At 43.6% G+C, this 17,677-nt stretch overlaps 1 protein-coding gene across 1 annotated transcript; it reads left to right on the forward strand.

The window, feature by feature from the left end:
* Positions 1-8,465: 8,465 nt before the first annotated feature.
* On the forward strand, positions 8,466-17,659 carry LOC138635122 (neuroblast differentiation-associated protein AHNAK). The gene is made up of 5 exons (XM_069722458.1): positions 8,466-8,525; positions 10,655-10,745; positions 10,841-10,970; positions 11,064-11,239; positions 13,290-17,659. The coding sequence occupies exons 2-5, from the start codon at positions 10,743-10,745 to the stop codon at positions 17,142-17,144; spliced, it is 4,164 nt and encodes a 1,387-aa protein (XP_069578559.1). The 5' UTR covers positions 8,466-8,525; positions 10,655-10,742; the 3' UTR covers positions 17,145-17,659.
* The last annotated feature ends 18 nt before the right edge of the window (positions 17,660-17,677 follow it).

Below are 17,677 nucleotides of genomic sequence, written 5' to 3' on the forward strand. Positions count from 1 at the left end.
ATGTGACGGCAGGTGCGTTTGGTAACGAAGGATTGACAGGACGGACGGTAACATGTGGATGGAGTCTGAAAGAAATGATCCTGTAGTGCATTTTAAGATGAAGAAAATAGACTCGTGTGTGTTTTTAATCTCACGACCCCTCACATATCTCCTCCGACCTCATGGCGGAGGCCAACCCCAAGTTGTCCCCCACTGAAGGGGAGGTTGATCTTCCTCCTTATATGAGCGTCTTCTTGATGACTGTGACGTCTGGATGTGAACAAAGCGATTGTTATCACTTTGGTCATTCCTCAGCGTTGCTGCAGGGCAGAATACCTGAGCTGATCCAGATACCAGGCGTGCTCCTCAACCAGCCTCATTTATTATTGCACAAGGGCCCTGACACATATTTCCTCGTTTGGCTGCATGTTTGGAGAGATCTGAGTTTCAACTTTATCATTTTCTTTGAGTATGGTTGTGGTTGTTTGCCTGTCTGATCACATCACACTTCTTGACAGGTGTTTTAAAGTGACCTGCATGATGTCACGTTGAGAGAAACATTCACAGGGTGCTGTGAGAGCGACAAACTATTTCTGAAAGTTTATCACTCCTGGACTACCTGGAAATAACTTTATTCCACAGTTCTTCCTGTGCTTCATCTGCCATCAAAGGAGGAGTGAAAGCCCAATGGCTTGACCAATGTCAGTGGTGGGATGAGAAGTTCTAATGTCACAGCCCAACATTCAAAGGTCAACCTGCACCTGTTCAAACCATACTCTACATTGAAGTGTCTCTGATGAATGCACCGTGTTGTTCTGTATTCAGTTCATAGTGGTGCAGAAGTGAAGACGATACGTTGATGACGGTGAACACTGCTGTGGAACAGGGAGAAGGTTTGGAAAGTCTTTTAAGGTATATTCAGATGTATTCATTCCTTTGTCACAGCAGAATGTGGCTGTGCTTACTGCAGGTTGTGTATCCACATTAAAGTGTGTCTGCGCTGCACAACACTGAGCTAAGAATGAAGTTTCACCACATTCCTTGTTAAACACACCAAGCAGAGACTGTATCACAGCTCGTCTCGGTTTCTGTTACAAGTCAGACCGTCCACAATCAGTCCCATGAAAAGGGACGTTTACCTGTTGTAGGTACACGTCGTGTACCACAGGCTGTAGATCAGGAGAAAGACTTCTTCAATCCGACAAGTATAGTTCAGTTGGCGTCTGAGCAGTTTATTTCTGTCCGTCACTATATGAACTGAATCACAACACTTAGAATGAGTGCATGTATTTTCCACTTCATTACTATATCAGGCATCGACATTATGTCTCACCATGTCAGCCTCATGGAGCCTCCTACACCTGCTGTTTGATCACTGACATGCAGATGTGTGAAGCCCACACTCAGGCTGCTCTATAGGTCACTCAGAAGCTTCCTTTAGCTGATGTTCCTGTCAGATATCGTCGGTGTACTAGCAGCTTTATTATAACAGCGTCATCAAATAATCCAAAGCCTGTTGTGTATAGAAGACACACCTTATGTTTGTCTGTTAACACCTTAGACGGAGTCTTGCTGTCAATGCAAATGAACTTCACGGTTCTTCCACTAGACTGAAACCTGGTGCCATTGCTTCCATGTTCTAAAGACGCGCTGCGTGGAAGGAAGTCATCTCACCACCGACTCTCCACATCCTCACCGCCAGAGAGGAGGAAGCAGAGGTACACATGTGTCACAGGAAATTCACTTGGTTTATATTTTCACTGGTGCAGCCTGTAGTCAGAAATGTTCATTTAAACCTTGAGGATGTGTTCTGTGTGTCCTGTCTCAGGATCACTGCTGTCTCCATGTCCCCCTCTGTGTTTCTTACTTCCTGCTGTGTGTCTGTGTCATCTTTATGGTTGGAGATCATGTGACTCAAGTCCTCGTGTGGTTTTACGTCTCACAGAAAATGTTCTTCATATGTTGACATCTGTATCATTAACCCACTCTGTGTTTGTCCTCTGTATGTGTCTGTATTATTAATCCAACACGTTTGTCCTGTGTATGTGACTGTATGAAGTTAACCTCAGGTGTATATGACCTTTGGCTCACTTCAGGTCCTGAATGAATGAGGCTGTGCTGCAGGTGGTTTCAGTGGAGCAGCTGCACACTGTTAACTTCCCTCCACATGCTCCACATGCCTCTCTGGGTACCATTTAGCAGATAACACAGCTATGCAATAGCTGGAATGACAAAGTCTGCACTACCCTACCCCCCCCCCCCCCACACACACACACACCCATGCAGGGCTGCAGCTCAGGTGGATGAAGAATTTACTTTTAACTGAGAGGACGGCCAGGTATGATGGGAATGCTGCTCACCGAATGGACGACAATGTCCTCTGTAGCACAGACCTCCATCACCCAGCTGAAAGGAAACACTGCTGCTGAGGAGGTTGTGTGTGTGTGTGTGTGTGTGTGTGTGTGTGTGTGTGTGTGTGTGTGTGTGTGTGTGTGTGTGTGTGTGTGTGTGTGTGTGTGTGTGTGTGTGTGTGTGTGTGTGTGTTCATGTGTATCTCTGATCCTCAGGTACTCATTAAGACGAACAGGTTCAGACGTGACGTTCTGGCACTGAATGAAACATCAATCGAGGATTCAGGCTTTTTTGTTTTTTTCTCTCTGATTGTAGAAGAAGCCGTCGGCTAACAGACGTGTTCAAACAAACACGGTCATGTGAACATGTGATTTTCCTTCTACTCTTTTCTACTGTTTCTAAATCTTCAACAACACTGTGATCCTGTTTTATCTCTGAACACCACAGCTCCTCTGTAACGTCTTATCATACCTTTACCTTCATGTGATCAGATGTTTAGATGGCTGCTCATCTGTGACCGAGGTTTTACATTGTTTATTTACTTTATCTGATGTGCTGTAAGTTGAGCAGCACTTTGGTCACGTGTCTAAATAAACCTGACTCCTCCTCTTCCTGTTCACTGCAGCGAGTCACACAGAAGCTCCAGGTTGTATCATTGATATCATCTGGTTAGTGGAACACCAACAGAGTCCATCCACTCCCAGTTCATCTCTTCATGTCAGTCTGCTGAGATGTGACCAGGTGAATGCATTATGATACAGTGTGGAGAATCAGATATCATCATCCAGACAACACACAGGATTCAGAGACACATGGCATGTTGATAAAAGGCCTGTAAAGTAACAGAGAAATCTGTTTGAGAAAGGAGGAGTTCCTTGTGATTTTCAGGGCAGTGATTCAGACAGTTAAAGAAGTGGTTGATCACAATGGGACTCATGTAAAACCATACTGGAGGTCTCCACAGTGAGATGATATGATATCTCCTGTTATGATGCAGATGAATTTAAGATGAGTGGAAGGATGCTACATATTCACACTGGCTGTGGTGGCAGTTTGGTTCAAATGAATAGTCATGTCATAAACCACAGAGTAATACAGGATCCTGCTGAGAGTCCTAAATGTTTATGTATCACAGGTTTAGTTCCTCACGAGCTGCATGCAGATCGGTGACGGTACTTTCCTCCTGACCTTCCTCCAGTCCTGAGCCTGAAGGACCGAGACGACAGAAACTGGACCTTTGAATGGATCAAATTATATTCACATTTAAACACACATATATTCACATTTAAACACAACACCTCGACCCCCCCCCACACACACACACCCTTCACCCCCCTCTCTGTGACTACTGGCCAGGTTAGGAGACAGCTGGAGAGAATCCACCAGCGCAAGGCTGCAGGACCTGACGGCATCAGCCCCGTGGTCCTGAAGACCTGCACCGTCCAGCTGGCTGAGGTCCTACAACACCTCTTCAACCTGAGCCTGAAGCAGGAGGAGGTCCCGGTGCTGTGGAAGACGTCCTGCCTGGTTCCTGTCCCCAAGAAGACGACTCCATCTGGCCTCAACGACTACCGACCGGTTGCCCTCACATCTCATGTGATGAAGGTGCTGGAGAGGCTGGTCTTGGCCCACCTCAGACCGCTGGTGAAATCTTCTCTGGACCCGCTGCAATTTACGTACCAGCCTCGTGTGGGAGTGGACGATGCCATCATCTACCTGCTGCAACGAGCTCAGTCTCACCTGGATGGAACCGGTGACTCTGTGAGAATCACTTTCTTTGATTTCTCCAGTGCATTCAACACCATCCAACCACTGCTGCTGAGTGAGAAGCTGCAGGTGGTGGGGGTGGAGGGGGGTGGACACGTCCACCGTCTCCTGGATCACTGACTACCTCACCACAGACCACAGTTTGTCCGTCTGGGCAGTGTGCTGTCTGATACGGTGGTCAGTGGTACTGGAGCTCCTCAGGGAACTGTTCTGTCTCCTTCCTGTTCACCTTATACACAACTGACTTCCAGTACAACTCAGAGTCAAGACATCTGCAGAAGTTCTCTGATGACTCTGCAGTGGTCGGATGTATAAGGGATGGACGGGAGGAGGAGTCAGTGGTCGGATGTATAAGGGATGGACAGGAGGAGGAGTACAGGGCAGTAGTGGAGGACTTTGTGGAGTGGGCTGGTAGAAATCACCTGCTCCTGAACGTGGCCAAGACCAGAGAGATGGTGGTCGACTTCAGGAGGAAAACGACGGCTCCACAACCGCTGAGAGTTCTGGGAGAGGAGGTGGACATGGTTGAGGAGTACAAGTACCTGGTGTCTCCATGACAACAGACTGAACTGGAAGACCAACATCAACGCTGTCTACAAGAAGGTGATGAGTCGACTCTTTTTCTTGAGGTAACTTCGATCTTTCAATGTGTGCAGCGAGATGTTGGAGATGTTCTACCATCTGTTGTGGCCAGTGAACTGTACTTCGCTGTGGTCTGCTGGGGGAGCAGCATTGGAGCTGGTGACACCAACAGACTTAACAAACTGGTTAAGAAGGCCGGCTCCATCATCGGCTACAAACTGGACAGCCTGGAAAAGGTGGTGGAGAGGAGGACGCTGAACAAACTATTGTCCATATTGGATAATCCTGTCCACCCTCTCCACCACCTGCTGCAGGGACAGCGGAGCACTTTCTCTTAAAGATTCCTCCAGCTCCGCTGTCACAAGGACAGATACAGGAGATCATTCCTGATACAGGAGATCATTCCAGATACAGGAGATCATTCCTGCCGACCGCAATAAGACTGTACAATAACTCACCTCTGGCAAAATCCATTATGGTACAATTACACTGTTGACTGTGTTTCTTGGTTTGTTTGTATATAATATATATACTGTACTGTATATATATATATACACATATATATATGTTGACTGTGTTCTTGGTTTGTTGTATATAATATATATATATAGATATATAATGTACTGTATAAACTGTGCATTTTATATTTATATTTCTTACTGCTATTTACTGCTATTTTGTTGCTTTTCTATTATTATATTCTATTCTAGTATTTTATTCTATTATTTCTATTATTATTTTATTGCTTCTGTATGCTGCTGTAGCGAAAAAAATTTCCCCTCCGGGATTAATAAAGTAAATACCTACCTACCTACCTACCTACCTAAAGGTAGTGTGGTCATACAAATGCAAATAAGATTGCAGGCACACTCACACTGTCTGGGGGGTGGCGGGATTAGATGGATATGTCTCTGAAAAACTGAAGCAAACTCTCATGAAGACTGATTTTTCAATTGCATTAAATAAATCCTGTAAACTTCTTTATTTAGTGGTGATAGCAGTGAATTTAAGATACGCTGAAATGGACACATGGGGGGTCTCGATGTCTCGATGAAGGGTGAGCTCGTCTGATGGGGAGGGTGTTGCAGGTCTAAGGACCTTTGTCGGATGTCTCTTATAAACTCACATGTTAAAATGCTGACGAGAAACTCACAAACGCTGCGAGTTGAATTTGAACCAAACTGAAGCAGTGAAGTGAAGGATTGTAGTTTCTGTTGCTCATCACTCAGCTATCATTGACTGACAACACCCTCCTGAATCTCTCATGTACACAGTCATCACATTGTATTAATTGGTTGGATGGGTTGGGTAGTGACTCATGCTACAGGGCTTGGTATGCATTTAGGTCACGAGAATGTTGGAACCACATTCATTTTCTAAATAATGCGGTAAAACAGAAGGCCAGTCCGTCTCATCAGGGTTATTAATGATGGTCTGAAGTGTTAAATGTGGATGATTTTCTTTTGTAAAAGCACCATTGTCTTGTTACTGATCATTAAGAGTAAGCATGTGAAGGAGGTGGGGCTCATGGTACTGTAAAACAAAAGGCTCTGCTTTATGATCAATGTATGGTATTAAAATGCACTAAATGTAACTATAACTGTATAACATGTAGTTGTAATGAAAAGTACAATATATCCTTCTAAAAAGTGGTGAATGGATTAACATCTAATTTATTTAAATACAAAATGTCATGTAGTTACTTTCCAGCACTGCAAATGTACAGCTGTATACACACAGGCTAATATATTAATGATGATGCAGTAAAGTAATGGATGAGGAGGAGGTAAAGAACAAAACACTTCTCTAATGGAAAGCCACCAATCAACTAGACAACCAATCAACCAACCAACCAGCCAGCCAGCCAGACAGACAACCAACCAACCAACCAACCAACCAACCACCCACCCAGCCAGCCAACCAACCAGCCAACTCACCAACCAGCCAGCCAGCCAGCCAACCAACCAACCAACCACCCACCCACTCAGCCAGCCAAACAACCAGCCAACCAACCAACCAGCCAACTAGCCAGCCAGCCAGCCAGTAGGCCAGCCAACCACGTTTGTCACTGTGGGGACCAAAATTGAGATCCTTACGGGTCCAGACTGCTTTGTGAGGGCTAAAACTTGGTTTTATGGTTCAGGTTAGAATTAGATTGAGGTTAGTGTTAGGGTTGAGGTTAGTGTTAGGTTTGAGGTTAGTGACAGGGTTAAGGTTAGTGTTAGGTTTGAGTTTAGGGTTGAGGTTAGGGTTGAGGTTAGTGTTAGGGTTGAGGTTAGTGTTAGGGTTGAGGTTAGTGTTAGGCTTGAGGTTAGTGTTAGGGTTGAGGCCAGTGTTAGGTTTGAGGTTAGGGCTAGGATTGAGGTTAGGGTTGAGGTTAGTGTTAGGTTTGAGGTTAGTGTTATTTTGGAGGTTAGTGTTAGGGTTAAGGTTAGTGTTAGGGTTGAGGTTAGTGTTAGGGTTAAGGTTAGTGTTAGTGTTGAGATTAGGGTTGAGGTTAGAGTTAGGGTTGAGGTTAGGATCAGGGTTGAGGTTAGTGTTAGGGTTGAGGTTAGAGTTGAGGTTTGAGGTTAGTGTTCGGGTTGAGGTTAGTGTTAGGGTTGAGGTTTGTGTTAGGGTTGAGGTTAGTGTTAGGGTTGAGGTTAGGGTTGAGATTAGTGTTAGGGTTGAGGTTAGGGTTGAGATTAGTGTTAGGGTTGAGATTAGTGTTAGGTTTGAGGTTAGTGTTAGGGTTGAGGTTAGAGTTGAGGTTTGAGGTTAGTGTTCGGGTTGAGGTTAGTGTTAGGGTTGAGGTTTGTGTTAGGGTTGAGGTTAGTGTTAGGGTTGAGGTTAGGGTTGAGATTAGTGTTAGGGTTGAGGTTAGTGTTAGGGTTGAGATTAGTGTTAGGTTTGAGGTTAGTGTTAAGTTTGAGGTCAGTGTTAGGGTTGAGGTTAGAGTTAGGGTTGAGGTTAGTGTTAGGGTTAAGGTTAGTGTTAGGGTTGAGGTTCGTGTTAGGGTTGAGGTTAGAGTTTGGGTTGAGGTTATGTGGCAGTAAAATAATGGATGGGGAGGAGGTGAAGAACACAACACTTCTCTAATGGAAAGCCACTAACCAACTAGCTGGCCAGCCAGCCAGCCAGCCAGCCAACCAACCAGCTGACCACCTGACCGACTGACCGACTGACCGACCGACCGACTGACCGACCGACTGACTGACACTTCACTGTCATCATGAAATTTAAAAAATCAACCAACAATTTTTAAGAATGTAGAAATTCAACAACTAATCACAAAATGAGCAAAGTATGCAAACAGGTCTAATCATCCTTTAACCACTCAAACAGGTGTAATCATCTTTTAACCAATCAAACAGGTGTAATCATCCTTAAACCACTCAAACAGGTGTAATCATCCTTTAACCACTCAGCAGAAATGTGCCACAAAGTAACACAAGACTCAAACTTCACAAAGCAAAACGCAAAAGAAAAATGAGCAGTGTGTGTGTGTGTGTGTGTGTGTGTGTGTGTGTGTGTGTGTGTGTGTGTGTGTGTGTGTGTGTGTGTGTGTGTGTGTGTGTGTGTGTGTGTGTGTTTGTTTGTGTGTTGGTGCATGTTTGTTCCTCTGTAAACCTGGTTAGTCCTGTTAACAAGGAGTGGAGTGTGTCTCTGCTGTAAGGGGGCAGTAGCATCACCTGATGCAGTCTAAGAGGCGGTCCTGGTCCTGATGCTGTCTGACCTGTTCTCCAAGCTCTGAGCTGACAGTGTTTAACAGGTGTCTCCATCCCGTCGTGTCCCTCAGAGCAGCAGTGAGACTCTGAGGAGGAGATTCTCTCCTGAAGAGGAGGCGTTACTGGCAGCAGCACACGGTGAGTCCATGCAACATGCAGCGTGAGGCCTTTTTCTGTCTCATCTGAGGATCCATGCTGGGAGAAAGTGGGAGGACGAGGGATAAAAAAAACACTTTACTGTGTTAAAGGAGGAGGTTATTTGTGGAAAAAGGGTTATTTAAAACAGGTGATGTTGTGGGGCAGAATAAAATTTTTATTACAGTAATTTATATGATGTGGCAGTTTGAAATATTACGACCAACATTTAGATTGATATTCTTGAAAGTGGAACTACATGTTGTGTTGTCGTATTCTGGGTATTAAAATGGTGTTTTGACATAATCTGGTTTCTGTCATTAACAACAACTGACAGTTTGGACAACACACCAAACTCTGCAGTCATCAATTCACACCCTGAGCTGTCTGCTGCAGTTGTTATCCGCCCTGTTTGGCGGAAACACATTTTTAACCACGCTGATTTTTAAAATTTTTTTATCTTCATGTCAGTCCTGTCTCCTTTGAAATGCTGCCCGTCTCTGGTTTGGGGGATTTACGGTGCAGTTATGTCATTATTTCTGAGCAGGTTGTGTATTTTGTGTCTTACTCTATATATGCATGAAGTGTATCTGCTGTCAGAGTCTCTGATTGTGCAGCAGGTTTGATGGCTGCTGAGTGGTTTATCACATGACGACATCATGTTTCAGAGCGGACAGGTGCATTAACATCGATGGTTGTTTGCAGCATTAGTGCAACGTTTAGCAGAACACCTCCTTGATTCCTGTTTGAGTCACAGTGCGGTTAAACTGAAAGCCTGCTCGTCTTTATCTGTGACTGACTGACTTTAGCGTTTCCATGAGAAGATGTTGGGGTGTGGTCGGAGGGAAGGAGGGCTGTGAGCTGGTGTGTGTGTGTGTGTGTCAGTCAGAATGCATCCAGACCGACCGGTTTCGACGTTCACATTCCCCCGAACAAACCTGGCAGAGGCTCCAAATTCCTCAGGTGTGAGATGATACAGTGTGTGGGTGTCATTGTTTCTCTGTCACTCTGAAAATTAAATAACTGCTGCAGGCAGGTGAAGAGCACAGGCATGGTGACACCTCCGCCCTCCACCTGATCAGAAACCTGACGATACTACGTCCCACCCACCGATAGCTGTAACCTGACTGCACCACAGGCCTGTCAATCAAACAGACACGCCCCCAAAACAGATCTTCTTGAATCTTCTTTTCTAATGAATGAGGGATTATTTTCAGATGGACCTCCAGAAAACTAATAAGAAGGAGTGACTTTAGCTAACAACACCGAGATAACTGATGGACACATTTTATTCACTTTGGATTTGATGAGAGAAGTTGAATGGGAGTCTATGGAGCCGGAGGCTTTTTGGAGACGACCTCTAGTGGCACTCGCTGGTATTGCAGCCGAAGACACTTCTGGATCAGAACCATTTTACAGACCTGAAGCTACGAACTCTTTTATATCCAGTCTGTAGTTTTATATCCAGTCTGTGGTTTTATATCCAGTCTGTGGTTTTATATCTAGTCTGTAGTTTTATATCCAGTCTGTGGTTTTATATCTAGTCTGTAGTTTTATATCCAGTCTGTAGTTTTATATCTAGTCTGTAGTTTTATATCCAGTCTGTAGTTTTATATCCAGTCTATGGTTTTATATCCAGTCTGTAGTTTTATATCTAGTCTGTAGTTTTATATCCAGTCTGTAGTTTTATATACAGTCTGTAGTTTTATATCCAGTCTGTGGTTTTATATCCAGTCTGTGGTTTTATATACAGTCCGTAGTTTTATATCCAGTCTGTAGTTTTATATCCAGTCTGTGGTTTTATATCCAGTCTGTAGTTTTATTTCCAGTCTGTGGCTAGAATCTATACCCAGTGTGTGTGTTGTACCTGTTTCCTGGCAGTACTTCTCAAATCAAACTAAAACCCTGATTATCCTTCCATGCTTTCATAGCAGGAAATCCAGGCTGCTGGCTGCATTCTTGCTGACAATTTAGAGAAAAAAGGCTTAGAATGAGAGAATAATAATAACTTACAATTATGTGATGAGTGCACAGAAAATATGTCAAAATTCTGCATCACTTCCCTGCATCTTCATCTTGTAAAAGGTTCACAGTGATAACAACTAACATTGTTTTCTCTTTGTGTTTTGCAGATAACTTTGCTGTAATTTGGAATTTCGGTGGTTTCATGCATTGTGCTAGAATTGCATGATATGTGGATGTAACTGCAGCTAAGAAAATATGGTAAGTCTGAGGAATTAGTATATATAACACCTGACACTTATTGGAAAATGACAAGAAAAGGTGAAGTATAACAAACGGCCTGTCTCATTTTTTAGAACCACTTTCAACCACAGAGCAGGAGTGCGAGTTTTTCAGAAAGCCTTCTCCTGGATGACACTCAGGAAGGAGTCATCATTACGGGAGTCAAAGATGGAACAGTCGCTGCAAAAAGTGGCCTGCAAGCTGGTGAGAGGGAAACATGCAAAGACTAGAATTTAGATGTTTTAGTAAATCAGTGTCTACAGATTAAGGATTTTGACTTTTTTCTTCCTGTTCCAGGGGATGAGATTGTTGCAGCCACTATAAACCTAGACCACCTGAACAAAAATGAAGTCCTGAGCTTCCTGAAAGTCCTGGAGCCGTATGAAAGCAACATGAAGGTCCTGACAAAGAAAGACTTCAGCGCCAGTGCTGGCCTCGGCTCCCTGGGGTTCGGCCTCAAAGATCCTACAGAGGTGAACATTACAGATCATTTAAAGAAACACTGGCATGTTGAAAGTTTTGATTTTGTCGGACAAGGTTCTGAGATTTGTAACAGAGATGGATGGGATTGTGTTTAGTGGTTAACAACTTTTATACAGTGCATCTGGAAAGTATTCACAGCGCTTCACTTTTTCCACATTTTGTTATATTACAGCCTTATTCCAAAATGGATCAAATTCATTTTTTCCCTCAAAATTCTACACACAATACCCCATAATGACAACGTGAAATAATTTTTTTTAATTTTTTTTTGCAAATCTATTAAAAATCAAAAACGAAAAAAAAAAAAAAAAAATCATATGTACATCAGTATTCACAGCCTTTGCCATTACACTCAACATTGAGCTCAGGTGCTTCCTGTTTCCACTGATCATCCTTGAGATGTTTCTACAACTTGATTGGAGTCCACCTGGTAAATTCAGTTGATTGGACATGATTTGGAAAGACACACACCGTCTATATAAGGTCCCACAGTTGACATGTCAGAGCACAAACCAAGACATGAAGTCCAAAGAATTGTCTGTAGACCTCAGACAGGATTGTATTGAGGCACAGATCTGAGGAAGGGTACAGAAACATTTCTGCAGCATTGAAGGTCCCAATGAGCACAGTGGCCTCCATCATCTGTAAATGGAAGAAGTTTGAACCACCAGGACTCTTCCTAGAGTTGGCCGCCCGACCAAACTGAGCGACCGGGGGAGAAGGGCCTCAGTCAGGGAGGTGACCAAGAACCCGATGGTCACTCTGACAGAGCTCCAACGTTGCTCTGTGAAGAGAGGAGAACCTTCCAGAAGGACAACCATCTCTGCAGCACTCCACCCAGCAGGCCTGTATGGTATAGTGGCCGGACGGAAGCCACTCCTCAGTAAAAGGCTCATGACAGCCCACCTGGAGTTTACCAAAAGGCACCTGAAGGACTGTCAGACCAGGAGAAACTAAATTCTCTGGTCTGATGAAACAAAGATTGAACTCTTTGGCCTGAATGCCAAGCGTCATGTTTGGAGGAAACCAGGCACCGCTCATCACCTGGCCAACACCATCTCTACGGTGAAGCATGGTGGTGGCAGCATCATGCTGTGGGGATGTTTTTCAGCAGCAGGAACTGGGAGACTAGGATGGAGGGAAAGATGAATGCAGCGATGTACAGAGACATCCTTGATGAAAACCTTCTCTAGAGCGCTCTGGACCTCAGACTGGGGCGAAGGTTCATCTTCCAACAGGACAACGACCCGAAGCACACAGCCAAGATAACAAAGGAATGTCTTCAGGACAACTCTGTAAATGTCTTTGAGAGGCCCAGGCAGAGCCCAGACTTGAACCCGTTTGAACATCTCTGGAGAGATCTGAAGGTGTCTGTGCACTGACGCTCCCCATCCAACCTGATGGAGCTTGAGAGGTCCTGTAAAGAAGAACAGGAGAAACTGCCCAAGAATAGGAGCCAAGCTTGTAGCATCATACTCAAAAAGACTTGAGGCTGTAATTTCTGCCAAAGGTGCTTCAACAAAGTATTGAGCAAAGGCTGTGAATACTTATGTACGTGTTATATTTTCGTTCTTTATTTTTAATAGATTTGCAAAAATTCTAAACAAACTATTTTCACTTTGTCATTATGGGATATTGTGTGTAGAATTTTGAGGAAAAAAAATGAATTTAATCCATTTTGGAATAAAGCAGTAACATAACAAAATGTGTAAAAAGTGAAGCACTGTGAATACTTTCCGGATGCACTGTATAGACAATTTCTTCATTCCAAATTAGTTCCAATAAAAATGTTTATAGCTTAACTGAGCACATAAATCCCAAACTATCATGCTGATATATCACAAAACGAAAGCTAGAAAATATCATGTATGTCTTTTTTTTAAATTGAATGTGAAGTGAGCATTTAACACTGGTAATGGAAACAGTCTCATGTATGACCTTTACTCCAACAGTAATCCCATCAAATTCACCCTTCACTGGTGTTTTAATTGTAGGATGTGTTAAAGTGAATGTTAACTTTCTTTTTTGAATCACCAACAGAGCAATCTGTCTCTGGATGCATCAGCCGAGGCACCGACTGTTTCCCTTGATGGCCTGAAGGGGAAGCTAAATGCTGCACCTGGGTTGGGGGGTGAAATAGGTGGTCCCCTTATCAATGGAGACTTTCCCACTCTCAGTCTGAATAAGCCCTCAGCTGATGCTGGGGCCTCACTCACACTGCCCTCTGGAGGTCTGACAGGACCAGATATAAAAGCAGGTCTCGATGGCACCGTCAAAGCACCCAATGTCAGTGTCAACACTCCGAGTGCCTCCCTCGACATTGACAAACCAGACATCAAGACAGGCAGCTTAAAATACAAGCCCCCAAAATTCACGATGCCACACTTCCGTCTTCCTCAGATAGAAACACCAAAACGAAGTATGGATGTGTCCGGTGATCTTAAAAGTCCAAATTTGGACCTGAATGGGCCAAAAGTGGATCTGGACGGCCCAGACTTAAATTTAGAGACCCCGAATGTTGATATTGAGGCTCCCTCAGGCAAAATCAAGTGGCCCCATCATAAATGGAAAGGCCTCAAAGGTAACGGACCAGATTGCGACTTAAATGCCGAGCTGCCTGAAACTGATGTCAGCTTTTCCACACCAAAGATGGATGGGGATCTTAGTGGTCCAGACTGTGACATTAATTTGCCCAAAGCTGACATCAAAGGCCCTAATCTAGATATTCAAACCCCAGATCTCGACATTGATTCCCCGTCTGGTAAAATCCACTGGCCTCATTTGAAGTGGAAGAAACCCAAACTTCATGGCCCAAAAGGTGATCTGGACTTCGATACAAACCTGAAAACACCAGATGCTGATCTCTCTGCTCCAAACATGAAGGGGGAGATAAATGCCCCAGATATTGACATGAATTTGCCAAAGGCAGATCTCGAAGGCCCTGATCTGGCCATGCAAACCCCAGACATTGATGTAGAAGCTCCATCTGGTAAAATCAACTGGCCTCACCTGAAATGGAAAAAGCCCAAACTTCATGGGCCAAAAGCAGACTTAGACTTAGATGCTGACTTAAACACACCTGACTTAAATGTCTCATGTCCAAACATTGATGGTGACATTGATTTCCCAAATGCTCAGCTGAATCTGCCAAAGGCCGACCTCAGAGGTCCTGAAGTAGATATTCATGCCCCAGATCTTGACATTGATGGTCCTTCAGGAAAAATTAACTGGCCTCATCTGAAGTGGAAAAAAACAAAATTCCATGGCCCAAAAGCAGACCTAGACATGAATGCAGATTTGAGTACACCAGATGTTGATCTGAGTTTACCCAATGCTGATGTTGATGTTGAAGCACCAGACATCAAGGCCCCTTCTGGCAAAATCAAGTTCCCAACACTGAAAAAGCCCAAGTTCCTACTCTCTGGTCCAAAGGTGAAAGCCCCAGATGTTGATGTTGATGCTGATGTGAAAGCACCTGACCTCAGTCTGTCTCCTCAAGCATCACTTAATGGACCCAAAGCTGATGTAGACATTGAGGCTCCATCTGGGAAGCTGAAATGGCCCACTCTTAAAAAGCCAAAGTGGTCCATGTCAGGTCCTAAAGTTAATGGTCCAGATGTTGATTTCGATGCTGATGTTTCAGCCCCTGACTTGGACCTCTCAGTTCCAAAGATTAACGGTGAGTTAAATACACCGGATGTCGATCTAAACTTACCAAATGCTGAAGTGGAAGGACTGAAGTTAGATGTTGATGCTGACTCTGGAAAATTCAAATGGTTCAACTTCAAAAAACCCAAATTTGGCACATTGAAAGTTCCAAAGGCAGACTTTGATGCTGATGTGGATTTGAATGCAACAGATGTCAATTTCACTGCACCAAAAATTAATGCTGGGATTGAGGCTCCAGAACTTCCAGATATGGATCTTAATGGTTCAAACCTCGACATTGACCCACCTGATACGAAGCTGAAGTTCCCTAAATTTAAATTACCAAATTTCACAGGGCCAAAAGTCAAAGGTCCTGAATTGGATGCAGACCTAAAAGCACCAGGCTTTGACACCAATCTTGATCTACCTAAAGTAGATGCACCAAATGTAGACCTAAAAGCACCAGATCGCTCCTGGTCTACACCAAAGGTTGAAGGTGGTCTTGATGCACCAGACCTTGACATTAATTTATCAAAAGCTGATCTCAAAGGCCTCGATGTGGATGTTGACGCTCCAGATGTTGATGCCTCAGGTGGAAAATTCCAACTACCCAAAATCAAAATGCCAAACTTTGGCTTTTCAGGCCCAAGAGTTAAAGGACCTGATGTTGATGTGGACGTCAAAGGTCCAGATCTGGATCTGTCTCTTCCTGATGTCAATGCAAAGCTGCCTAAAGGAGATTTAACAGCACCTGATGTTGATCTAAAAGCACCAGATCTCTCCTGGTCTGCACCAAAGGTTGAAGGTGGTCTTGATGCACCAGACCTTGACATTAATTTATCAAAAGCTGATCTCAAAGGCCTCGATGTGGATGTTGACGCTCCAGATGTTGATGCCTCAGGTGGAAAATTCCAACTACCCAAAATCAAAATGCCAAACTTTGGCTTTTCAGGCCCAAGAGTTAAAGGACCTAATGATGTGGATCTGTCTCTTCCTGATGTCGATGCAAAGCTGCCCAAAGGAGATTTAACGGCAGCAGACTTGAGTCTTTCAGTCCCCAATATCGAAGGAGATCTCAGTACTCCAGATCTAAACCTGGATGTTGGTCTTAAAAAAGATATTAAACTTACGGCCCCAAAAACTAACATCAGCTTACCAGACTTAAATCTTTCTACCCCAAAGATTAAGAGTCCAGATGTGGACATTATTTTGCCCAAAACTGATGTAAAGGGATCCAGTTTGGATCTACCAAAAGCAGACCTCCAGCTACTTGATCTCCAAAAAGTGCCAAAAGGTGAACTAGAAGCACCTGATGTCACATTGAAATCTCCAAATGTGGACCTCAAAGGACCCGACGCACAGTTTAAAAGACCAGATCTAGACCTTGATTCGCACCTCGGTGACTTTAAATTGCCACATTTCAGGCTTCCAAACCTTAATCTTTCAAGTCCTGAAGTAGAAGTTCCCAGTATTAATCCTTCAGTTGAGGCTGAAATAGAGGCACCCGGGGTCAACATTGGCACTGCCACCGCAGACGCCAACATCTCTGTTCCTGCAGCAGATTTGAGTGCACCAAAGTTAGAAGGAGCTATCAAAGGACCCACAGTAGATGTGAAAGCTCCCAATGTAGATGCCAATGTTGAAAAGTCCAGATTTCCACATTTCAAACTTCCCAAGTTTAGCTTTTCAGGGGCTAAAATACAACCTCCAGAGGTTGATGCCAATGCAAACCTTGAAGGGGGAAGTGACGATGACTCTGAAACCGACGTGTCAAATGCTGAGGTGGAGATTCCTGCGTTCAAATTTCACAGATTGCCCAGGAACAATGTTGATGGCATTGGAGGGATTACTGACTCGCTTGGCATATCAAAACTTGAAACAGAGGCAAAGGATTATGTCATCAGCAAAGGGATCCGCCTGCCAATAGTCAATGCAACATCGAAAGCCGGAGACAAGATTAACATAATGGAGAGGTTGAAAATGGCAAAGGAAAAAACCCTTTCGGTTAACACTACACCAACCGAAGATATTGATCTGAAGCTCGCAGCCCCAAGTCTTGATGTCAGTACCTCTACAGAGGCCGGAGATTCCACTTTGGTGAGAGGAGGTACTTTCAAAGTAGATAAGCCAGAGTCCACACTCGGCCTCGTCGCCCCTCAAATCTCTACATCCGATGAAAATGACAAACTGTCACTGAGCCTCTCTAACATGCTCGGCCTTAATATCAAGGATTCAGATGCCGAGTGATTCTTTCTCAGTTAACCTGATAAATAAAGCTTCAGTCTAGAAACGTTGTAAATACATGTAACCATCTAAACGATCTTCACACCTTAGTTTATGACCATAAAGAGAGAGATGAGCTGCAGATGATGCCAGCGAAGAAATATTCTTCTTGTGTAATAATGTAGCCTAATGAAGAAAGTTGTTTTATAAACTATTTGTATATTCATGTTATTTATGTAAGCTTTTTGTTGTCTGAACATTGTTGATTTGGGCTTGCGAGTCTTTACGAATAAAAAAAAAAAAGAAAATAATAAAATGGTATATATCCAAATATCCACTGAAGTCTTTCTATAGTTTCCATATAATTAGTAACAAATGAAATAGTTCTTTCCAAGAACCATCTCAGAAATCCTGAAAAAATTCTTTTGAAACTAATAAAGTACTGATAAATAAGATGAATGAAAATCAAAATATTATTTGAAACTTCTCTTGCAACTATCAATTGATTTAACACACAGGTGCCTTTGAGGCCGATGTTGCAATGAAATATTTGTTTA

Source organism: Brachyistius frenatus, unplaced genomic scaffold, assembly GCF_029030835.1.
Source record: "Brachyistius frenatus isolate BFR_SWC_R1_liver_20210118 unplaced genomic scaffold, ASM2903083v1 Contig_292, whole genome shotgun sequence".
Taxonomy (NCBI): domain Eukaryota; kingdom Metazoa; phylum Chordata; class Actinopteri; family Embiotocidae; genus Brachyistius; species Brachyistius frenatus.